The 25,461-nt window shown below is 37.6% G+C and overlaps 1 protein-coding gene and 1 long non-coding RNA gene across 2 annotated transcripts in view; one reads left to right on the top strand and one right to left on the bottom strand.

Annotated features, from left to right (window-relative positions):
- Positions 1 to 9,720: 9,720 nt before the first annotated feature.
- LOC134801892 (uncharacterized) overlaps positions 9,721 to 25,461 on the top strand; it is an 87,113-nt gene continuing 71,372 nt past the window's right edge. Inside the window, exons 1-2 of the long non-coding RNA XR_010145726.1 lie at positions 9,721 to 9,735; positions 23,523 to 23,665. This is a non-coding gene — a long non-coding RNA (uncharacterized LOC134801892). The remainder of the gene's footprint in view (positions 9,736 to 23,522; positions 23,666 to 25,461) is intronic.
- LOC134801737 (odorant receptor 4-like) lies at positions 13,812 to 20,739 on the bottom strand. The gene is made up of 7 exons (XM_063774336.1): positions 20,194 to 20,739; positions 19,878 to 19,973; positions 19,404 to 19,596; positions 17,421 to 17,523; positions 16,173 to 16,274; positions 14,158 to 14,310; positions 13,812 to 13,917 (listed from the first exon to the last, which is right to left on the bottom strand). Exons 1-7 carry the CDS (start codon positions 20,717 to 20,719, stop codon positions 13,858 to 13,860), a joined length of 1,233 nt encoding a protein of 410 aa, XP_063630406.1. The 5' UTR covers positions 20,720 to 20,739; the 3' UTR covers positions 13,812 to 13,857.

Below are 25,461 nucleotides of genomic sequence, written 5' to 3'. Positions count from 1 at the left end.
TACATGTTTCGTCATAGCATTTGGTACCTATAGGTTGTAAAGTTTGTATCAACGAGGGTTTAAAAACGAACTAGTATTGAGGATCTGATGATAATGATGATGATTAAGGTGGTCACGGATACCAATCAACCATGTAGTAACATGATTAGGCTCGTTTGATTCGTCTCAACAAGATCTTTGACACTGAAGATACACAGGGTCTGATGATGGAGCTGGAAGGTGGCCACGGGTACCAGTCTATCATGTAACTAAACCACTTCGTGTTTGGGCTCGTTTGATTCGTCTCAACAAGATCTTTGACACTGAAGATACACAGGGTCTGATGATGGAGCTGGAAGGTGGCCACGGGTACCAGTCTATCGTGTAACTAAACAACTTCGTGTTTGGGCTCGTTTGATTCGTCTCAACAAGATCTTTGACACAAGACAGTACTCAGGGTCTGATGATGGAGCTGGAAGGTGGTCACCATTACCAATCAACCATGCAACTAAACCACATCGTGTTTAGGCTCGTTTGATTCGTCTCAACAAGATCTTTGACACTAGGTGATACACCAAACACGAAGCCCACACACGATGCCCAAACACGAAGCCCAAACACGTAGCCCAAACACGAAGTGGTTCAGTTACGTGATAGACTGGTACCCGTCGCCACCTTCGAGCTCCATCATCAGACCCTGAGTAGTATCTTGTGTCAAAGATCTTGTTGCGACGAATCAAACGAGCCCAAACACGAAGTGGTTCAGTTACATGGTAGACTGGTACCCGTGGCTACAGTCCAGCTCCATCATCAGACTCTGAGTACTAACTTTTGTCAAAGATCTTGTTGCGACGAATCGAACGAGCCTAAGCACGAAGTGGTTTAGTTGCATGGTTGATTGGTACCGGTGACCACTTTCCGGCTCCATCATCAGACCCTGAGTACTATCTTGTGTCAAAGATCTTGTTGAGACTAATCAAACGAGCCCAAACACGAAGTGGTTTAGTTGCATGGTTGATTGGTACCGGTGACCACATTCCGGCTCCATCATTAGACCTTGAGTACTATCTTGTGTCAAAGATCTTGTTGAGACGAATCAAACGAGCCCAAACACGAAGTGGTTTAGTTGCATGGTTGATTGGTACCGGTGACCACCTTCCGGCTCCATCATCAGACCCTGAGTACTATCTTGTGTCAAAGATCTTGTTGAGATGAATAAAACGAGCCTAAACACGAAGTGGTTTAGTTGCATGGTTGATTGGTACCGGTGACCACCTTCCGGCTCCATCATCAGACCCTGAGTACTATCTTGTGTCAAAGATCTTGTTGAGACGAATCAAACGAGCCCAAACACGAAGTGGTTTAGTTGCATGGTTGATTGGTACCGGTGACCACCTTCCGGCTCCATCATCAGACCATGAGTACTATCTTGTGTCAAAGATCTTGTTGAGATAAATAAAACGAGCCTAAACACGAAGTGGTTTAGTTGCATGGTTGATTGGTACCGGTGACCACCTTCCGGCTCCATCATCAGACCCTGAGTACTATCTTGAGTCAAAATTAATACATATAGAATGTCAGGTCGTTTCAAATATTTTTAATCCTGTCCGGTAGTTTATTAAACTGTACCATTATAAATTATAATACTATGAAAACAGTGCTAGGATCAAAGTCTCTCGTTGCGGTTTACACGCACACAGTATAGCGTTTTACACGGCGCCCGCCGCACACAATGATAAAAAATCTCGTTGTCGCCGTTGAAAATGTACGGAGCCGACCGACACACGTCCTGCCTCTACAAGCTCTGCCGCGGCACTGAGCTGGCGCAGCGCGCGTCATCGGTAATATAGAGTAGTTTTCAAAAAATTGCCAAAAAATTATAGTAGAATTTCATAAACACTAATGTATACCAACAGTATAAGCAAACGTTGCAGATTGCTTGAGTATGAAAATTACTTCGATATTAAGTAGATTTTCGTAGGAATTGACACTTGTTTCGGAGAGAAAATTGAGTTCGTTTTACTTTGATTTTCTCTTTCTCAAAGGTGTGTAGGAAAAATATCGTTTGATATGCCTAAAGTACAGGGTATTAGTAATACAAAATAGCCAGGTTTAGCAGAGTAAACTTCTCAACATTTCCAAATAAGAGCTTGCCATTCAGTGCTTCACGGGGTTTTTCGGAAACGACCATCAGAAAAAAAATCATTACTAATTTAATAAGTCCTTTTTCTAATATTTACAACGATATTTAAAAAGATAAGAAGACGCTTTTACTGGAACAAGTACTCATTGTTTCTAATAATGAGCACAAAGTCCTGAATTTCGTCGACTAGTATCATCAATTTTGCGTTATTTCGACTTTTCTTGTAAGAGCGCTCTTAAATGCTATTTTAGAATTGTCGACTTCATGGTATGGTTAGATTAGCTGATCATTTCATGAAATGAATGCCACATCATGAAATGGTCAATTCTAACAACTGGCCATGCAAAAAGAGGAAGGTTTGATACCTACTCCAGAAGCCAGTGTGTCAACGCCAAATTTACTCTGTACAAATGTTCGCGCGTAACAACTTAATAGCAGCTAATTGCTATGTAGGTAATTAGCCCGGTCTTACTACTGTATTACTTCAGAAGTCACATATTTAAGGATGACTCGCGGTAGAACGATTCGGGTGATTTAAAAAAATATGTGAAATACTCTGGTGGTCTGGTAACTAAAGTCACCGACATAGCCCACCGAATTAGCAAGCTGAAGTGGCAATGGGCGGGCCACATTGCACGCAGAGAAGATGGCCGATGGGGGTAGGACGTCCACCCACAAGATGGACAGACGACCTTGTTAAGGTCGCCGGAGGACGCTGGATGCGGGTCGCTTCCAACCGGTACGAATGGAGGTCCAAGGGGGAGGCCTATGTTCAGCAGTGGACGTCTTATGGCTGAGATGATGATGATGATGACTCTGGTACCATTTCGAACAGAAAAGTAATTTTCCATCATCGAGAATTTGGAGAATACATAAAAATCCGGATTGAAAAAGTTCCTTCGATTTCTGAAGTCGGTTAAAAGTGTTGAACCGACACGGAAACATTCTTTGTAACGGAAATCAACACAATGACGTAACAAAAACGTCATTCTACATTAACCAAGCCTTCATGGAAACCCGTAAAATATCAAAAGGGGAACGAATGTACTTTGAAAACACGTACGTTCGGATCTTTAAGGAGTATGAAATAAGGTTCAGTTTCGAACAAATAAACTGTTAGTGATGTGCAATATTCGGTTAAGTGCTCCGGAATATTGGATAAGTATACCTAGAAAATAACAATGCGAATGTTCACAAGCACACGACACATCAGATACAAAACAACACGAAAATAAAATCATTACAACATATTCGCATTCATTCCTCCTTTTAATAAAAAAATGGTTTCCATCAAATTTCTGACGATTTCGTCAATGTCAAAAGTGTGTTTGTAGAGCAAGACGTTGTTCGGTAGTACGTTTGAGTAAAGTGATAGCTGGACTTTACAAATAGCAACGATGGATTTTATGGATGGATGGGTGTTGACTAAAAACCGGCCAAATGTGAGTCGGACTCGCGCACGAAGGGTTACGTACCATTACGCAAAAAACGGCAAGAAAATTACGTTTGTTGTATAGGTGCCCCACTCAAATATTTATTTTATTCTGTTTTTAGTATTTATTGTTATAACGGCAACTAAATTAAAAAGGCTAAATTTCAACTGTTTAGCTTTATGAGATACAGCCTGGTGACAGAAAGATGGACAGACAGACGGACATTGGAGTCTTATTATTAGGGTCCCGTTTTTCCCTTTGGGTACGGAACCCTAAAAATAGAGAATAATATTACTATAAAGAAAAAAATATTCCGGAAATATGCTAGGTAATTCCCGGATTCGTGATATTTCCACAGCGCAGCACTATTGCCTGATTCGTTCGCCAGGGAATAAATTCGTGTTGATTGCACGACACGAAGTCGTCAGCGCCGCGGCGTCGATATTGTACTTGTTGACGGGTTATACTCGTGAACAGAGTACCAAACCACCAGAGTACCAGAGTACGTGACTGGCATACCAGTCTTTTACATTTAGTAGAAGTTTTTTGACTGCTACATAATGAATGGCATTAAAATGCTTGAGATTCTGTGAGGCGATGGATGCTAGGTGCTCAACTGTTCCAATATAATTTGTCTATATCTATGCTAATGTAATGTGCTATTATTGTTCTTATAATTGTTGTTTGTGTTAAGTATTGTTATTGCTTTTAGTCTAAGTTTCGTGACGCTGTTTAACTGTAATGTCATGTAAACATTTTTATCAATAAAATAAAACAAAAATACGAGTGTGGGTTTATAAAATTATTGATTAATAAAAACATCACAAGAGTGTTTTTAATGCCCATTACGTACTGTTACTTAAATTGCTTCAACTATAGACACAATACAATAAGCTCTCAAAATATGATGTGTTCAGGCACTGCAAAGTTACTACCGCCATTGCAGCATTTTATCAAACACTCGTCAAAACGTCATCTCGACTGATGCTAGAAGTTAGTTTTAATGAAATTCCTATAATTTGGATGTAATTATTAGGTAAATCGATGTCGACGTTTTTATTACGCTATAACAACAACACATATTCACAGACAGAGTGTGCGGAAAGAGAATAGTCTGGAAATGTATGGGATCCAATACATTCTTTCACGAGTTGTGCTTAGGTATAGGTAGGTACTATTATATTTTTAATACTACTAAAAACTTTTATACAATCCTAATGCTTTTAATTTCAACATCAATTGACTAAACAAAGAAACTAAACACTCTGTCCAGGGGTACTCTGTGCTTGTTAAGAAGAGTCCTTCTCGCACAATGCAGGTCCCGCGAGACAAAAGACCGATACTTGGTGTCAAATCGTACAGTGTATCAAGTGTATGTGACATGTGATAGTGAGTATAGGTGCCGGTGTATACTATAAGTGCTATTATAACACTCTAAACTCTCGCGTTTTATACACATATTATACCGATATACTTTCATTATTTTTACCTTAAATTCCGACGCTTCACTCTGACAGCTGAGTTGCACCAGCTGTGGTCACGGAAAGACTGACGTCCCAGCCATGGTCTAATAAAACATGGTCTTCTATTCCCAGAGTGACACGGGCCTACGTCACAATAACATTGCCACTTTATTTCAACATAACATGTTACATGGGTACATTATACCTATGGTTAACAAGTTAAAATATTTCTTTATAATTTTATAATTTTCATTTATATGTATTTTATCTCAAATTTTACAATAACACGTCATTTTTAATTATTCGTTAGCAATATCTTCCGATTCACGACAGAAATTTCAGACGTTCGGGTAATTCTGTTTACATTACTGGCAACACAGAATAGCGCTGTCACATTTGACAATTCGGATCTAGATAACTTCATGCCCTGTCCGTCATCCTTGTCGAACGCGTGTTAATTATTATTTCCTTCTCGCTCAGTGTCAGCAGTCGCAGTGTTTTCCAAACTTTTCACGTCGTAAGCTTGGTAATTAATGTGTAACTGTGAATTAGTTTTTCAAACGTTTGTCTTGTATAGATAAATAAAGTTTAATTTAACACATTAGATTTGTTTTATTTTACTATGTTTCTACATGAAGAACTTAAACTTAATGCCGTTAAAATAATTTTCACCGTTGGTTAAAATTCTCCCACATTTTAAAGTTTGAGAACCTGTAAACAGCATGATGACGTAGGCCCGTGTCAGTTAGGTCATACGCGAATCTCGGAATAGAGTACCAGGCGGAGTATATTATTATACCATGGTCCCAGCAAATGTACGGAGATATATATAAAACAACACTGAACTACCCGAAATTAGTTTATAAAAATGTTCGTGGTAGACAGAAATTGCAGCTACCCGTTAAAGTTTAATGTTTATTGTCCACGGCACGACACGCAACACTCACAGTATCCGTACACTGGTCCGAAGATATATCCGCTGGTTTCAACATTTGAATCACTGAACTCAGCGGAAACCAGCGAATATATCTTCGGACCCCCAGATTGTGATGGATTGTGGTAGTGGCGCTCCCTACGCAGTTTCGTCTTCCCCCTATTCTTAAAAGGTATGGCTGGACAAGTTAGTCTAAAGACTATCGTTAAAACTGATCTTAAATATCTTCCATTAAACTTTAACCACAAAATTAGCCATTCAAATATGGTCTGTAACTAAATTATCGCAAGCCAAGTTCGGCGACAGCGAGACGGTGATCTAAGTCGACCCAAAATCACTGCTAACAAGATTCAATTTTCATATTTCAGCATTGCAGTGCGGATGTAAGTGCTGGCCCAATTCGGACAATGTTTATAATATGTCCCAGCGATACTATACCGATCTGTCAGTGTCAAAACTGAAGTTTATGGTTGAAGAAATGTCACTTTTGACATTGACAGATCGGTATCGTGTCGCTGTGACATCTTATAAGCATTGTTCGAATTGGGCCGTGAGACGCGACTGCCAAACAGTGTGGCGACACGTCGACCACATTCGGACTTTTAACATTTTGATTCATTTAACATTACTAGGAGATCAGCTCGATTGTACTAGGTATAAATTGTAGTTGTTTGTTTTTAGTTTCCTTAATTTTTTTCGTGTCATCAAGACGGAAAAGAGCAGACGAAACGTCTGATGGTAAGCAACTATCGTCGCCCATGGACACCTTTTTTTTTGCAACATCAGAGGGGTTTCATAAAGGTTTGAAGGTCGTATCGGTCTGGAAATAGCGCGGGCGACAGTTCATTCTACATTTTAGCAGAAACAGAGCTATAATCGCGAAAATCGAAGTTTGCAAGTTGCGGGCATCTTTCTCTGTCACTCTTATTACGCCTTCATTGGAGTAAAAGAGAAAGATCTCCGCAATTTGCGAATTTCGGTATTCGCGGTAAGCCCCCAGTAGCGAGGCAGAAAGTTCCTGCCCTGGGTCCTGCACATGAGACGCTCTAGATTGTCACTTTTACTTTCCTATATGACACCGTAAGATTGTGAACCCGTTAGTTTATAATCTAACGTAGGTTAGGTTAGGTTAGATTGTAATCTCCCTACCGTCAGTTTATAATTTAACTAGCGAGATTATAAACTGACGAGTGTTTACAATTTTACGGTGAGAAATCAGTATAAATTGCTGAAAAGTTATTTAGCTTTCCACCAGTCACCTTCTACATATGTTATCATATATTATATGTATTACCTATACCCTTTAGGTAAGTACCTACTTATTATACAACATTAAACTTTAAAATAATAGCAAGTTAGTGAAGTCATTGGTCAATAAATAAAGGGTTGTCGACAATAAGGCGTTACAGGCGGATACTGCGAATAGGGGAAACACAAATAAGGTCACTGTGGCGAAGTCCGGCATACTTTATTTTTTTTTGACTTTGGAGTGATCTAGCTCCGTTAATTATTCACCTATGTTACTGCTTGTAATCGCATACGATGAAGAATTTAATAATTAATAGTTTAGCCTTAGTGACAGATCATTTCAAGCATAAATTAAGCAAAAACAATGACATTTTTTAAAATTCGGCGAGTAGACGGACTTCCCGTGCAGTTTAAGGGAAGTCCGTCTAGTTATGATATCAGCCAATCTATGGGTGTGTATATGTTCGTAGTCAAATTCCTAAAAAGAACGGATCGAGACAATGAAAAGTGTATTTTAAACTTGTCAATATACGGTTCAGATTCGAAATAAACACCATTTTTCTAAAACAAAGGCAAGTCCGGCATATACTACCAAGATGGGGTGGTAAACCTTTTTTGGCAAATATTTAAACATAATTATTTTTTTGATTTCCGAAATAAAAGATCAATAGTAATTTTAAAATTAATTTTAATCGTTTCTTTTAATTTACTGTGATCAAAATTTAATAAAGTAACATCATGCGCAAAGTCAGGAGGATTTTTTGATACCTTATCAAATGGTTATAATATTAAAGTCGCAAAAACAGTTGGTAATCTCTGATTTAACGAAAGTCCGGCATATGACGGACTTGCCTTGAACATAATAGACGGACTTTCCAACTTAGTCAAATTTTAATATGATAAATTGTGGAACATATAATTACAAAACTAAGCTAATTTCTGATATTTTAAAAATAGAATAAAGACAATTGGTTCTTATGCTACCTACGTAGTTACTTTCGGATGCACAATCTTTTCAAAAACTATTTAAAAAAATTTTTTTTCGAACGGTTGTCGCACTATGACTTCGAGTTCAAAACACGAAATGACTTGTTGAGGCGGATTGCTCTGAAGTTGGTTGTCACAGCGCCATCTGTTTTACAGTGACGGAACTAGCGCGAAAAACTGGTTAATCGACTGGACTCCAAAGTCGCATACGCCTTCAAATTCAAAAGTTATAACGTGTTGACGGACTTGCCTTGTAGACGGACTTGCCCACAGTGACCTTACTTATAAATTGTCGCCTGAACACATATTTCTTTGTGTTATGTCCGGAGAATAAAACAAAACCGTAAAAAAATAAATAGGACGTATACAGAGTTGCAACAACACCTTTACAATTTGGTTACCTTCAGTTTGTGATTTGATTACAATGTTTAAAATACTTAAAGGAAAAACAAAAGACCGGGATTTATAGGCCCGTGAAATCCAAGGAGATACAAATAATAATAATAAGTACATTGTACATTAAGAGAACCGCCTTATTAACCCAATTTGAAATGGTATCACGTTAAAAAGGATAATTGCGTTGGTTGGACCTATAAGCCTTTATAAGGCAGAGGGAATATATTTCCCGCCTGGTTTTGAACTTTATTTCAAAGTGACACGGTTCAATTTTGCATAATTTTTGACACCCTTATGCCTTATACAGGGTTAAATACTTACCTTTTGTTTGTTTTATTTTCAACGAATTGTGAGCACCTAAAATAACGTTGTTACGAGTAGGTACTCATGTTACATTTACTGGGTGAAGTATTTTGTTTACTGCCTAGTTACTGATTTGTTTGAAAACAAATATCGTGTTTTTGTACGAAATTATCTCGTCTCTGCCAAGTGTTTACATACAATATTTAATTTTCTGTTGATATTTTGTCTCATTTGCTCCAGAAAATTTATATTATTTCACAGCTGGGTCAAACAAACACGTCTTTCCTTTCTGTTCCGCATACTCTGACATACCCAAAAGTTAAGGTCTATAAAGTTTAATTTTCTTATTTACCTAACCCTTATCCACATAAGGGTTCAATAAGAAAAAGTATCTTTATAGCCCTTAACTTTTGGGTATGTCTACAGGAAAGATGTCAACACATGTGTTGACCACAAAACTGCAGTTTTGTGTTTGACCCAGCTAGTGAAAAAATATGGTTTCCAATTTGTATGCTAGGCGTCTGTTTACGGCGCATTTATTTCGCCGTTTTAGCGTTGTTTGAAGTAACCTAGTTCTTATAAAAACAAGAATATCAAAAAACCAAAACGTACAGAGACAGGGACTTGTAACATTGAACTCATATAAAAATATTTTTTAATACAGTTGCTCAAAAAGTGCTACATTACGTAGCTGTTTAGCGTGCGGAAAGTTGGTTATCTCGAACTAGTGCTTTTTACTTTTCCAATTTTTTTAAATTTATACTTGTTCCAGTTCACGACTACTTATTGATGAGTGTTAATATTAGTTTCCTTTACACGTCGTAATCAGCATAAAAACCTACTGTTAATGTAAGAATATGAAAAATATACATCTTTCATATTTTAATACTTACCTCTTCATCATTATAACACGTTTATTTTTTAATATTGAATATTGAAAATTCCGTTCTTAATAAGTTGTCTGAATGGAACGGAATAGCTGCCAAACGCCCATAGATATAATATACTTAAAGACGACGTCTAAGCGAGCTGTCACTGTTAACTTTTGTTTAGTGTACGATTAACAATGTTTTACTTATTTTTTCGCAACTGTATTAAAAAACGTCGTTCGATACACGTGCGGAAATGTCATTCTTCACTCGTCCCGAGTCTTCCCACTCGCCTGCGGCTCGTGGCAAGATATCTCGGTACTCGTGAAGTAATGACATACCTTCCGCACTAGCATCGAAATGTACTATTAATCTAGGACCAAAATCCAGAGAGGAAAATGTCGAGAATGTTTGTATGGAAAAATTACCAATAATGTTTCCTCTTCGACCGGACCGACCGACTATTCCTATTCCTTCAAACCGATCATTGTGGCACTCTGGGGGAGGCCTATGTCTAGCTAGCAGTGGGCGTCCTCTGGCTGATATGATGATGATGATGATGAATGTTTCCTCTTAAGGATCACGAAGTCTACAAAAGTAGTTACTTATAGAACGTATAGTCGTATACAGAGAATAGATTTACCGTCACTTTTACTGTTCAGATTGCAATAAAAAATGTAGGTAGGTACTGTGGGGCGTTGTGAAGGCTCCGTATAATATCTTCAACTAACAATTTCGAGTGCCAGAATACATAAATATCTGTCGACAACGTTGTTTCATATAATTTTATTGCATCAATAAAATTAAATCAACATTTTTCTAGATTCGAACGCAGGACTTAATTGCATTTCTAGATATTTACTCTGGATATTTGGATATTGGCATGGTTTGGTTATCATTTAATATTTACCAGTCGGTTTTCGGTGAAAGGAAATATTGTTAGGAAACCGGACTAATTCCAATAAGGCCTAGTTTTCCCTCTGGGTTGGAAAATCGAATGATGGTCGCTTTCGTAAAATCTAGTGCCTACCTAAGCCAATTCTTGGAATTAGTTGCCAAGCGAACACCAAGCTTCCATGAGCCGTTGTTCTTCAATAACGCAACACAGCTGAAAGGATTTCGATGAAACTTGGCATATAGATGATTTTTTGATAAACATCGTTAAAAAGATTATAATATATAATAATATAATAATCGAGTCGAAAGTGTCTTTGTGTGACGTCCGTGAACTCGTTCGTCGTTTGAAAGGACCAATCACGGCACGGGATCTCGCTAACCTCATCCCGCGCACCCCCGCATTTTTGGCAGCATCGGTTGCATGAAATAATTGCTCTAAACTCCGTCTAGAGGATTCCTAGTCTATGGATTATACTTACCTATTTTTCCATGTAGGTACTACACCCTGTACAAAATCGCATTATTTCAGAATAAAATCATGTACCTAACCTAAGATTAAGTTTAATTTCTTAAATGTGCACCAAAAATTCCGCTTTCTAACATTTTCAGAAGTTTATAAAAGTAGCATTAGGTAGATCAGTGAGACTCCTATAAAGGTATGACCTGATTAAATGAATAAGTAATTATATTGTATGGTTTCGTCTAACTAGAGTTAGACCAAGAAAAGTCTTCACAGGTTTTGACAGCACACGCAGTGCAAGTGTTATTTATATGTACGTCATAATACAAATACAGTATATATTTCATAGAAGTTTGACATTTAAAATAACACTTGCACTGTATTTATACGTCAAAATTTCATAGACGTTTGACGTTTAAAATAACACTTGCACTGCGTGTGCTATCAAAATCTCTGCAGACTTTTCTTGGTCTAACTAACAATATTATCTATTGCATTTTCTTGTTAGAGTAGGTATATGGATATCATGGTCGCATTTTTATCACCTGTCATGTCATGCGTCACTTTCGCACTTACATACTTGTTAGAACGTGACAGGCATGGTGACAGATGATAAAAAGGCGACCATCAGCCCTACTACACCTTGCTATTCAGCAAGAAACAACTTATCCTTTCAGTGGCTTAGAGGATTATTTTCCTAGTTAATGGGTCCGATTCTGTTAATGGAGTTGCCTCATAAATATTATCTTGGAACTTGAATAAATCTTTATTAGGCGAATTTATTTATCGTGGATAAGCGGGAATATTGCAACACGCTTAATGTATTGAATGTTGTTTTCGTTTTATGAGTTATTGGGGCCATTTTTAAGGATGAGTGGCTTGTTTCAAGAGTATTACGTGTATGTAGGGAGGCCCAAGCTCAGTAGCTGGGTGATTTAGATAATGAATTTTAAGAAGGCTATGGCTAAATATTTGTGCATACAGTCGTAGTTCCTTATTACCATACAATTTGGAATGATAAGTGAATTGTAAATATTTTACAACTGCGTTTTAGCTTTTCCTAATTAATACTTGCAGCTTTATTTTCGAACATTGAAAAGAATAGCAGGTAAATAAATATTTTTATTCATATTCAATTATTTATTGCAGATAACAGATGATCCATATTAAATTAAAATAATTAAAATTACGTACACAATAATAAAACAATAAATAGGTACACTTAAAAATGATTAAAATAATAAAATTAAAAATTAAAGTATTCAGTCTTACACAAAAAATAAAAGGTACATTTTGGAATTACAAACACAAAATAAATAATAATAATAGTTAAAATTCAGTCAATTATTTACATGCAAACTATTCCAGTGTCTCGCTATGGGGGAGTCCAAACAGCTAGCGATCACACTCAGAATGCCGTTGTTACTCCCACGCACACGGCGCATGATGGAGGCGACCCGCTTTCGAACAATGGCATGGAAGCCGTCTACTCGCATTTCCGCAAACATGCCCGATGCGCTGCAGCACCTGGGCAGTCCCAACAGCATCCTGAGCGTGTTATTATATTGCACCCTTAAGGCACTGACTGCCCGCTGAGTATAGTTCACCCACAGGCAGCACGAATAAAAAGACTGGCAAAACGCCTTAAACAAAGTAATTTTAACTTCATTACTGCATCGCGCAAACCTGCGGGCCAACATATTCCCCCGAACAGCCAGCGCCCTACGCTCCCTCTCAATGTCCAGGTCATCCGAGAGACACTCCGTGACCCAGTGACCCAAGTACTTAAATTTAGCGGTTCTTTTTAGTGGTACTCCATTCAACATAATATTCGGGACCCTATCCACTTTAAAACCGCGCGACTGAAATACGAGTACCTCACTCTTCGTCGTGTTGTACTTAAGTCCATGAGCCACCGCGTACCTCTCACATTTGCCAAGCAGCCTACTAACTGCACACGCAGAGGGCCCCAACAGCACCATATCGTCGGCATAGCTAATATTGTTCACCATTTTACCTGCCACACAACAGCCAACCCTGGTGCTGCTGAGATCCCCTATCAAAGCGTTCACATACAGATTGAAGAGTCGAGGAGATGATAATCCACCCTGCCTCACTCCACACTTCAAACTGTACTCCTCCGATAATGCATCTGCCCATCTTACGACATTCACCTGGTTCTTGTACCAATAATCAAAAATACCGATCACTTCATCTGGCAGGTTTGTTTCTGATCTTAGTTTATGCCACAGAAGCTCATAGGACACCATATCAAAAGCTTTAGATAAGTCCAAGAAACACGCGTATACTGATGTTTTTCTCTCAGTATAGTACCGGATAGAATGCTTGAGACTTAAAATAGCTGCATCAGTCGACAGCCCAGGCTGAAAACCAAACTGAGCATCATGCAATTTAACATATTTACTAAGCTGTCGATCAAGCAGACCGTCCAGTACCTTGGCAATGGTAGTAGCTAGTGATATGGGCCTATAGTTGGAACTATCCGAATAGTCACCGGTTTTATTTTTGATTATTGGCACCACCACCGTTTTCATACACTCGTCCGGTAAGTAAGAGTGCCGTATACACAACATTTTGATAGCAGTGATTCACGGAGATTTTTCAAATATTTAAATCGTGCGTCAATAAAAAAAATAGGTATTTTTTAATCATTTTAATGAGTTCTAATATAGTAATTACCTAGGTATACCTATGTCATATAAATTTAATTTACATAAAAATCTTCTAGTTTTCATCCAACACTGACATAACTAGAGTGAAGAATGACATTCCGGTTTTTAAAAACTGAAAAAAAAAATCATAATTAATTGATATATTTTTATACTGTCTATTTCAGGTACAGACATGAATTATTTTTTTATGTTATAAGAAGTTCCACTTCGTACGATTATCTATGAATATAAATTTATTTTCCCACAGACAAAAGTCACGCGGAACCCATAAACTATATAAAAAAAACTTAAAGTTATTGGTTTATCTGTGGTAAAACAATCCGAGTATTAGGAAAAAGCTAAAAGTAGGTACCCAGGTAAAAGTAGGTGCTGACAAAGTGATGGTCCCAAATATGTAAATAGGCATTCGTTGGCTCAACGCCATTTTGAAAATGCGCACATGGACCTTGTGGGTCCTGTCGTAGATGTACCAGTTTTCTGTTACTGCTGTCTCTATCCTGGCGCACTGAAAAAAAAACAAAAAAAAAACAAATCAATGATATTGACTAATTTTTTGTGATAAGCTTCTATTGTTGATAGTATTATTAAAAGTTTACCTATTTACATTTAGTTGACATAATAATAAATTATTTATATTTAAAGCACCTATAAGCAAAATCCGATAACAATAAGAATTGAAAAAGAGATCACTTCTTTGCCAATTATACTCACACCTGACCATTTTTATTGCAAACTGAAACTACCTAAAAGAAAAATATCGTAATTTTATGTATAATATTAGTCGAGTTAATAATGTTAACTTTACATTTTCAAAAAAAAATTGGTCATGTTATATTTATATTCGAGTAATGTTTGAGAAAACAATTACAACAAATATATTATTTGTCTCAGCTTTTGTGCTATGAGTTTATTATTTACGAAAAAAGGTATTCGTATTAATTAAATGAACAATTATTCTCAACTGTACCTGGTATCATAACAGTATTTCAATTTCTCAGGAATCTCTTTCGCAATTTCTTTTTAATCTGGTGGGTGCGGGCTCAGATTCTAAACCAATTCTTAAGTATATCAACGACATTGACGCACACGACGGGCTATATGCTTAGCACGGAGCATTATTTCAATACAAATGTATATGTCGGCGGCAGATCGTAAAATCGGGCATTTCGAGATATTCCTAGGCATATCATGAAACGCCGCCATTTCATGATCTGACTAACAACTACCAGCCATATCGTTCAAACCTCAACGTTTGACGATTTGCCTGGCTACGTTTAGGCATATCATGAAACGCCGGCATATCATGATCTGCCTAGCGAACACCAGCCATATTGTGGAAACCTCAAGGGGTGATATTCCTAGGCAGATCATGAAACGCCGGCATTTCATGATCTGCCCAGCGAACACCAGCCATATCGTGCAAACCTCACGGGGTGATTTTCCTAGGCAGATCATGAAACGCCGGCATTTCATGATCTGCCTAGCGAACACCAGCCATATCGTGCAGATCCAGATCATGAAACGCCGGCATTTCATGATTTGCCTAGCGACCACCAGCCACATCGTGCAGACCTCAACATTAAATTTAGGCATATCGAATAAGTAGGGTGTCCTAAATTTTAGCAAATGAAAACCATTGAAATGGCTTGACAGACTACGTATAGAGTCGCACCAAGAAAAGTCTGCAGCGGATTTGATAGCCCTCGCAGTGTAAGTGTTATTTATACGTCATAATTTCATAGAAGTTTGACGTTTAAAATGACACTTGCACTGCGTGGGCTATCAAAATCGCTGCAGACTTTTCACGGTCTGACTCTAGTAGTTATAGTACGTTTTTGGGCAGCGTACGAATTTTATTAAAATAAAAATATTTTAATAGCAGCAGGTAGGAGTAGGACCTACCTACGCATGCTGCTCAAAACGCCACATAGAATGCAGCGCCACCAGTGGCAAAAAATTTAATTATATTACTATGCGCCCGGTATGAAGCTAGGAATATCAAGGAATGCATTGCTCTGATCGATTTGCCGCCTCTTTTATAAGGCAGATCGTGATATGCCTGGGCAAATCTTAGTCAGATCATGAAATGGCGGCGTTTCATGATATGCCTAGGAATATCTCGATATGCCCGGTTTTACGATCTGCCGCCGACATATACATGTAATGTACCCGATCGGTTGCTCCCAACCATCGACGATTTGCTTTAACACGGCACCTATACCACAGCTGCTGGCATCGCTATGCACTTCAAAAGGTTTATTCTAGTCCGAAGTTCTTTGGACTGTTTCCTAAGAAATTAAAATCTATATCTAGCCTCGAATGTTCATATAAATGGAGGAAATACTTCTTTTGCATGCCTTTACTTACTTCGTTCTCAACCTGTTGTCCAAGTGCGCAAAACATAAGCACAACCATGATGAAGCAGAACTCGTGCACGTAGTATTTCATCGTTTCTGGAGACGTTTTATTCTGGAGAGGAATTGCACGCATCAAGATAAGTTTGGAGGCGGATTCAGATCAAACAAAATAGATTTGATTTGATTTGAAGCACTGGTTGCACAAAGTACAAAAGTACTTATACAGAACATAAATGGTCCTACTTTAGCGCCCTAGTGCGGTAATTGGCACAATACGTGAATATGTCGAAAATTTAAAGGGATTGTGTACTGTAAAACATTGTACAATACTCGTGCGAAAAGGTAATTCGCAACTCGCGTTCATTCCCTTCGGTCGTGTTTTAATCTATTGCCACACGTTGCGAACTTCCTACTTTTCGCACTTGTATTGTAATGTACTATTACTTACTACCTATAAAACGGCCAAAAATTATTTGATGAATATTTCGAAGGCTGTTACTAAACTTGTCAAGGAACGTTTCAATTAGATAATATCAAATCAGTATAGTATTTTCAAAATCTGAATACGCTTCCAGAATTTACTGAACCGCCAGAGAGTTTGAACTCTGCGAGCCAGTGTATTGTGACCTCCAATTCCGTAATAGGTATGTGTAATCAGAGATGGCACTTATACTGGGTTTCTAATTCACTCGTGCGTTTGGAATGACAAGTGAGTTCTTTGGCGCCCTAGTGCTTTATAGAACATGTTTTTTACTTGCAAAATGCAACTTGAGATACTGTCGGAATGAGAAATTTGTCACAGAATTTTTATGATATATGGATTCTGTAGTGTTGAAATTTTAAACTAGCTAAATTTTGATATTTAGATTTATACAAAACTTACGCATTTTAGATCTATTTTGAGCCTCTGCCAGGTCTATTTTGATATAAATACCTATAGAGAGGTTTAGATATATAACATCTCGAAATATTCATTCTCATATTTTATTGGACTATTTTACTAAAAAAAAATTAATGCAATGTAAGTTAAAATTGAATTACTTATAACTTAAAAGATATAATAATGACGTAAGATAATTTCAACATTACACCTAATACCCCAAACCGTTTTATTTCAGTTCGGGTATAGCAAGTATAAGTATGATAGTTTTTTGTAATTTTAATATTTATCAACCTTAACTTCCTCTTTGTAGGCCTATATCAGCCGCGGCATCGCGACCCCATTGACATTACATTCCATTGAAAGCTGTTTACTCACGGAGATGGCAATCTTCACAGAGCATACACACACCAGCATGATGGCGTCGAGGATTAGGGCCAAGTAAAACGGGCGGCAGATCACATTCAGTTTGTTGCTGAAACTGAAAAATGGATGCAAGCTTTGTTGTTATACAGGGTCATTTTTGGACCGTTAGCCATATTTTGCGAGGTGATTAGGTAGGCCATACTGACTAACTTTTTCTATGGGACCAAGTCACCAACCACGAAATCCCAAAAAAAAATTTGGCCATAGAAAACGTCGACATCCACTCGACCAAAATGTATGAAACGGCCAAAAAAAATTTTGTGATTTCGGAGTTGGTCCCAAAAAAGTTGTTCAATATGGCCTACCTAATCACCTCGCACAATATGGCTAGCGGTCCAAAAATGACCCTGTATTATTACTTTGTGTATAAATAAAAATAAAATACTATAGTCGTGTGTAAGTAGTGGAGACTATGAAAATTTTTGGGGCGGCAAAAAGAAAAAGAAACCGGCCAAGTGCGAGTCGGACTCGCACACGAAGGGTTCCGTACCATTATCTATAAAAACGGTCCAACGGCCAAGTACTGTACTTTTTGTATGGGAGCCCCACTTAAATCTTTATTTTATTCTGGTTTTAGTATTTTTTGTTATAGCGGCAACATAAATACATCATCTGTGAAAATTTCAACTGTCTAGCTATGACGGTTCGTGAGATACAGCCTGGTGACAGACGGACGGACGGACGGACAGCGGAGTCTTAGTAATAGGGTCCCGTTTTACCCTTTGGGTACGGAACCCTAAAAACAAGTCGTAACTTAAAACCTATCGTTGTCAATTGATTAAATAGCCTATTATATAATTGTTAAATTTCCGACAAAGTTACTAAGCTGCTGCAATTTGCACTCTAAAGGTACTCTCTAAAGGTTCAGATTATGACTACATACACAAGTTAGTGCCGACTGCATTGCTGCCAGAAATGTCAAAATCGATGTTGCTGCCCGTATTTTTGACATTTGCAGCAGCAATGTACTTAGTTGGAAGACTTGGTAGTAATATCACTCTGCAATAGAGTAATGCCGATGCAGTCTAAATCCGAACAATACCTTTAAGGATGACTCACGTTAGCTTCCGGAGCTTACTTTCTATGACATGACAGGCGATCACGTGATGCTTTCCATAGATAACGATGCGTCGCCGTCGGAAGCTCCTGCCCGGACACGGCCCGTTCTTACGGGAGTCATCCTTTATTCAGCAGTTAAATAGGTACGTAACATAAAAATTTATGAGTATTTAATTAACATAATCACCAGCTTTCAATGTTATTTCATTGATTATTCGTATTGCAAATGTAATCTGCTGGTTACATGCAGTGTATGCGTTTCACGAGCTGAATGGTTATTTCATTGGTACGGAATGTTGGTACACAATTTGCAAATTATAATTTAAATAGCACGTTTGCAATATTAGTGACTGTTTCAATTAGCTTTCAAACGCAAGCATCTATTTTGATTGGCTGTATTATTAATAGGTACCTACTTGTGTTCATTTGTTTTAATATGGTAATTAAAATCATTCTGAGAATTGAATTTTCATTATTAATTATAAAACGGGAGTTATTAGCCTATAGGAATTAAATCCCATTTTATAGTTGAAATGTGTAAAAATCGTGAAATTTTCATGTGTTCTAACGCTTTTTTTATGATCAGCCGGCGTATTATGGATAGCTTTATCCATCTTTATCCACGCGATAAAATAACTGTCACTTTTTAACACCGTGGGATAGAAAATGACAGACACCGTTTTATCACGCTGTCACGTAGACAAAAACCACCATCATATCCGTACAGTAATGGTATACATAATTTACCCACTTCTGGAAAGCTCCGGTAGCTCAATTGGTTAGAGCAATAGGACCGATATCTGCTTGGTAAAAATTTATAACGCCATTATTAAATAACACAAAATCTAAACAACTATTGTAGGTAAGTTAATTTACCGCTTTAACTTAATATAATGGTCGACACACTGCGAAAATATGGCCGTGCAGTACGCCTGCCACTTGTCGTCCCTTTGACCGGTGATCTCCAGAACCAGCTCGTCCAGGTGCATCAGGATGAAGGTGAGGATCCGCAGCTGTCTGACAGTCTGACCGACCAGCAGGATTATTGTTAGTTGGAAGCCTGGGTAAGCTGCAATTAAATTTAATTATTAACTTTCCTTAGGTGATAATTTAGTCACTATTTTAAAACTAACACGGGACTTGATCGCGTAAAACTTACGTTTATTTATGGCCTGATGATTTATTTATTTCTTTCAGGTTTAAGGGCCGGTACAGCCAGACTGCAACCCGACTGCAACTTGTATGAGAACTGTACGCCGACTTTGCAGTTGACGTGCAGTCGGCGTTCAGTTCCCGTACAAATTGTAGTTGGGTTGCAGTCCATCTGCATCGGCTATTAAACACACTTACCTATGCAACACAAATATCCAGAGTAGGCGTTGAAAAAGTAAGTTATTAAGTAAACGTTGAAATTCTCGAGACTCCAAGGAACCCACATCTCGAACCCTAAAAAATGGTTAGAAAATAATTAGTTCATTTCATTTTATACTCATGTTGTTTTCTTTTAAAAATACGACGTTACAAAATACCTACATACTACTTTATTACATAGGTACTTATTTTCTTGGTAATGTAATTAACAATTTCTTAATGCAGACAACCGTCAAGGGATTCGACCGAAATAAATTATGTAACACGTAGAAATAATTAAAATGAACGAGCTTACCCAAGAGTCTCAAATCATTATCCTTCCTCGTAAACATACTGTACACAGAATCGCTCAAGTACAACGTCGCGCACGCCCACACACTGAAAACGTAAGTTTTTAACAAAACCCGAGTTAGTTTAAGTAATTTCTCCTGGGAGTCAACCACCATCCCTTTCAACTCGTTCAAGCGACCCGCCCGTTCTAATTTCAAAACATATTCAATCAACGGCATTTCCAACATGGCGTCCTTGAAGCCCATCTCGTTGAGGAATTCCCTGAATTGCTTACGGAAAATGAGACAGACACAGAAAGAGATGAACATGATAAGACCAGTTGTCCAGATGCAAGCGCCTCGGATGCAGACGAGCATATCAGACATGTTGACGACTACGAAAGCTGTGGTGAAGACAATAGTCAAGAAACCGATGATGACGTTAAAGATTTGTATAGAGAGCCATAGATTAGAATCCCAGTTGTTTTTGGCGAAGATGGTGATCCCGGCGACCGAGAGGACCCGGTGGAAAGTTTGGACGGTTTCTTCCATGATGCGGGTTTGAATGACTTGAAAATGGTTCTTGTCTTTTCTTGCCATTTTTAGTTTGGACAATCACGCAGAAAAGTGTCTAATGAGCCGATTTAAATTTTGCTGACAAGTTATTTTTCGTTAGATTTGGATAAAATTTGGTCGGTTTTAAGAGGTCCTCACTTTGAGTGAAATAAATACGAAATCTAATTTGTAAGAAAAAATAGGTTTATGAAATATTTATAAATAAACGTAATTTTTTTTTAAATAGGTTTATGATATTTATGAATACTATAGGAACGGTTTCGTAGCTCAGTAGAAGATTTTTATTACGTACAAAATCGGGAACTCAGTGCTACTACATGTACAGAATAATATCCACAAATTTCATCGAAATCCGACGAAAAAAAAACGGCATAAAATATAAATCGTATACAATATATACCTACAGTTAAGTATATCTTTATTGCGTCTGACTATGGTAGCGGTTGAAACAAGTCACCTACTTAGTCTGTCTTTGGTTACTTTCAAAGGCTTGTATTTTTTTTCTTAACAGTTTAAAACATTAAATATTTTTAACAACTTTATAAAATATTTCAGTTTTTATGCAAAAAAACTCAAACTAATTCTGTAACAACAGCTCAATTCATTGTAATGGTAGCATAAATGGATTTAAAAACACAACAAAATGTTTACATAATAAACCTTTTTTATTTCAATTATGTTCCAGAATGTACTCGCCACCCCTCTCATTTAAGGGGTTGTTCTAAACAATTACAACGAGAAAATGTGTGAGAACAAGACAGTTGGTTAAACGGTTGGGTAGAAATCCAAATCTAAACTACCTACTCAGATTATTGGTGTATGGTTATACCACACAATGTACATACGTTTAGAATTTTATCAACCAAAATGAGTAATTTTAAACAGTAAATGATGTTTCGTTTGTTTAAGTCTTTTTTCTGCTTTGATATTGGATTTAAATAAATTAAATGATAAATTTTACGTTTATGGTACTATTTACGAGTTCCTAGGTATTGTATAAGTTCCTACATTTAGTAATTTTAGATTTTATATCATTTATTACTAAACTTCTCCATTGAAGTATGATGAGAAATTACATTTCTTTCATGTTATGAATAAATAAATCTGAATTAGATCTTGGATATTTATTTTTCACCCTGATTGTGAATTGGACTGTTTGTATGATTGTTTATTACATCGAAATATGCTGCACAAAATACAAAATAGCAGGTTATACAATACTGGCAAAATAGGTAAAAACACTAAATGTACTATTGATGTACATTAAAAATAATGCTTAGAGATTTATTGTGTAACGTAAATTGCCTGTTGTAGGAGTATTTTCTATTAATGTAAAATAGTTTGCCTTTCCGACTACCAACAGCCATAACACAAAGTGGATTTTTAAATGACTCAGGTGACACCTCTTTGATATATTTGATTTGATGTGACAAGAAACAGTTTGATGTCTTCTCATTTGGTTTTGAAGTTCTTAGTAGTTACTTTTATTGCTTTTGCTAACTATACAATAGCAGTAATTTTACCCCACTTAGGTGGTTCATGTCCACAATTGTTACCTATAAAAAAAGGACCACTAAATATTAAATGAAACCACTTTCTATTAGTAATGTTGTATACAGGTAAGTAATACAAGCGAAGAGGAAATTTTGTATTTATTGCACTCATAATGAGGATTTCTATAAATCAGCCAAATTTGATCAAAATCAAACAAAAAAAACCCACAAGAAATTAATACCTTAAAAGAATCCACTGTCTATTAGTAGCGTTGTATATGGTCTACAAATAAGTATTACAGTCAAATAATTTAATTGCCGACCCATTTCCTATCTTGTCACAGTGACAATCAATATGAAAGTCGCTAGGGACCCCATTATTGTCACTGTAACAAAGTACTTATAAAATGGGTAGGACATTAGATAGAAAGATATATTATATATAAAGATAAGTTTACAAACATCATAACAGAAAAAAACAACGGGTTGCACTCCGGGAGTGCCGGCAGAAGTGAAAACTCAATGAATGTCTGCAGCACTAGGTATGTATAATTGAGGTTAACGCCATCTAGCGTTATTTCGTCGCATTACTTGAAACCCCTAAGCACATCACCGTTTTTATATTAGTACCAGTTAGAGGGAAACTCACTAGATGGCATTTAAATCAATAAAAACTCATTGTAACAGATTTCCGATCAGGTCACGTGTCCGTCTTACGTCTTACGGTCACGTGACACCTGTTACGAGTTTAACATTTTTTCCACATCACAAAAAGTGCACAGCGCCGCTAAAGAAGTTTTCACTTCAAAAACAAAATAATTAATACACTTTTTATTAAATTCTTTGACTGTACAAGCAAAGAAAAATATGCATCTAATATAACCTACACAGCGAAATATTATTGTGCCACTACTACTTACCCTGAAGGTACGCGGAATTTTGACATTTGCGGCAGCAATGCAGTCGACAGCAACTATACTACTGCAGCAGAAATGCTAGTGCAGTCTGAAACCGAAGGGTACCTTAAAACCAAAGAATTCTTATTCAACTTCCTTCCATCGTAACCAGCTTCCTAACCTTACCTACTTTATATCATAAAATATTTAACATATTTCGGTATTTTAGCAAGAAAAATATCTCAAACGATAATAATTATACCCGTAGGGATCGACGGAAAGCTAATTAAAATACCAATATTCTTTTATCTTATTTTTAATAAAACAAAACCCTTATTAAAGACGTTACAAGGAATCTCCGAATTTCCCTAATAAGTAATGCTACGACAGTAAAGAATAAAAAGCGGCAAAGTGCGAGTCGGACTCGCTCATGAAGGGTTCCGTAGCAGCAAGTAACATAATAAAATTGCGGTTTACGATTTATGACGTATTAAAAAAAACTACTTACTAGATCTTGTTCAAACCAATTTTCGGTGGAAGTTTGCATGGTAATGTACATCATATATTTTTTTAGTTTTTATCATTCTCTTATTTTAGAAGTTACAGGGGACACACACACACACACATTTTACCACTTTGGAAGTGTCTCTCGCGCAAACTATTCAGTGTAGAAAAAAATGATATTAGAAACCTCAATATCATTTTTGAAGACCTATCAATAGATACCCCACACGTATAATGGGTTTAACGAAAAAAAAAATTGAGTTTCAGTTCTAAGTTATGTTTATTGTTTTTTTCTTTCTATTTTTGTGTGAAAATCTTAATGCGGTTCACAGAAAACATCCACTTACTAAGTTTCAACAGTATAGCTCTTATATAGTTTCGGAAAAAAGTGGCTCTGACATACGGACGGACAGACAGACAGACAGACATGACGAATCCATAAGAGTTCCGTTTTTTGCCATTTGGCTACGGAATCCTAAAGAATAGATTTTCATCATTAGGTACATTTTTAACCGACTGACGATAAGCAGGATAATGTTTTTCTATTCTTTATTTGTATGTAACTATTTATCAGGTATTCAAAACCCCGAAAGCTTTCAACTCGAGCTCTCTAACCGCTTTGCTTGCCTAGAGAACTTGGCTTCAGTGGACGAAATCAACGACGGGCTAGTGGAAACTGTCCACACAGTAGGGTCTAAGTTTTTTAGATCCCGCCGTAAAGATAGACCTCAGAAATTGACCGAGCAAACCTTAAACCTCATGGCTGAACGACGCTCGCTACAGTTGCAGTCTCCCGATGACGCGGAGTCATATAGGCAGCTCAATAGACGTATATCTAAGTCCTTGCGACATGATCTGCGTCTCTTTAATACTAACCGTATTAAAGAGACTATTGAGCGAAACCAAGGCTCCAAAGTGTTCGCAAAGGACAAGTCTATTGGGCAAAGCCAGCTGACAAAGCTGAAACGGGAAGATGGCAGCATAGCGTCGAGCAAAGCGGAGGTTTTAGGTGAGATCGAGAGGTTCTATGGACAGTTATACACTTCGATCGCAAAGCCCGTTGACAGCTTGGTAGGAGATCCAAGAGCCAAGCTGTCCCGACATTATACCGAAGATATCCCGGACATCAGTCTGTACGAGATTAGGATGGCCCTGAAGCAGCTTAAGAACAACAAGGCGCCGGGCAAAGACGGAATCACTTCAGAGCTTCTGAGAGCGGGTGGAACACCGGTACTTAAAGTCCTCCAGAAGCTCTTTAATTCCGTCTTGTCCGAGGGCATAACGCCTGAAACATGGAATAGAGGCGAGGTGGTGCTGTTCTTCAAAAAAGGTGATAACAACCTATTGAAGAACTACAGACCCATCACGCTTCTGAGCCATGTCTATAAGCTGTTTTCAAGGGTCATCACGAACCGTCTCGAACACAGACTTGATGACTTCCAGCCTCCCGAACAAGCCGGTTTCCGAAAAGGCTATAGTACCATATACCACATCCATACGCTGCGGCAAGTTATACAGAAGACCGAAGAGTATAACTTGCCATTATGCTTAGCGTTTGTGGACTATGAGAAAGCCTTCGATTCGGTGGAAAAATGGGCGGTGCTTGAGTCTCTTCAGCGATGCCATATTGACTATCGGTACATCGAAGTGTTGAAGTGTTTGTATAGTAACGCCACCATGTCGGTCCGAGTACAGGAGCAGAGCACGAGGGCGATTCCATTGCGAAGAGGCGTAAGGCAGGGAGACGTTATCTCTCCGAAACTGTTTACTGCCGTAATGGAAGACGCCTTCAAGCTCCTGGAATGGGAAGGACTTGGCATCAACA

The sequence above is a fragment of the Cydia splendana genome, chromosome 2, assembly GCF_910591565.1.
Source record: "Cydia splendana chromosome 2, ilCydSple1.2, whole genome shotgun sequence".
NCBI lineage: Eukaryota > Metazoa > Arthropoda > Insecta > Lepidoptera > Tortricidae > Cydia > Cydia splendana.
The sequence above is the reverse complement of the archived record's forward strand: the minus strand, read 5'-3'. Positions and strand labels throughout refer to the sequence as shown.

What these genes read in the sequence shown, in the direction of transcription:
- LOC134801737 (XM_063774336.1), bottom strand. Translation starts at nt 20,719, where the DNA reads ATGGAAGAAACCGTCCAAACTTTCCACCGGGTCCTCTCGGTCGCCGGG. An exon ending in TAATGATTTGAGACTCTTGG is followed by an intron (nt 19,974 to 20,193) that starts GTAAGCTCGTTC and finishes ACCATTTTTTAG; the next exon opens with GGTTCGAGATGTGGGTTCCT. An exon ending in CTGTGAAGATTGCCATCTCC is followed by an intron (nt 16,275 to 17,420) that starts GTGAGTAAACAG and finishes ATTCCTCTCCAG; the next exon opens with AATAAAACGTCTCCAGAAAC.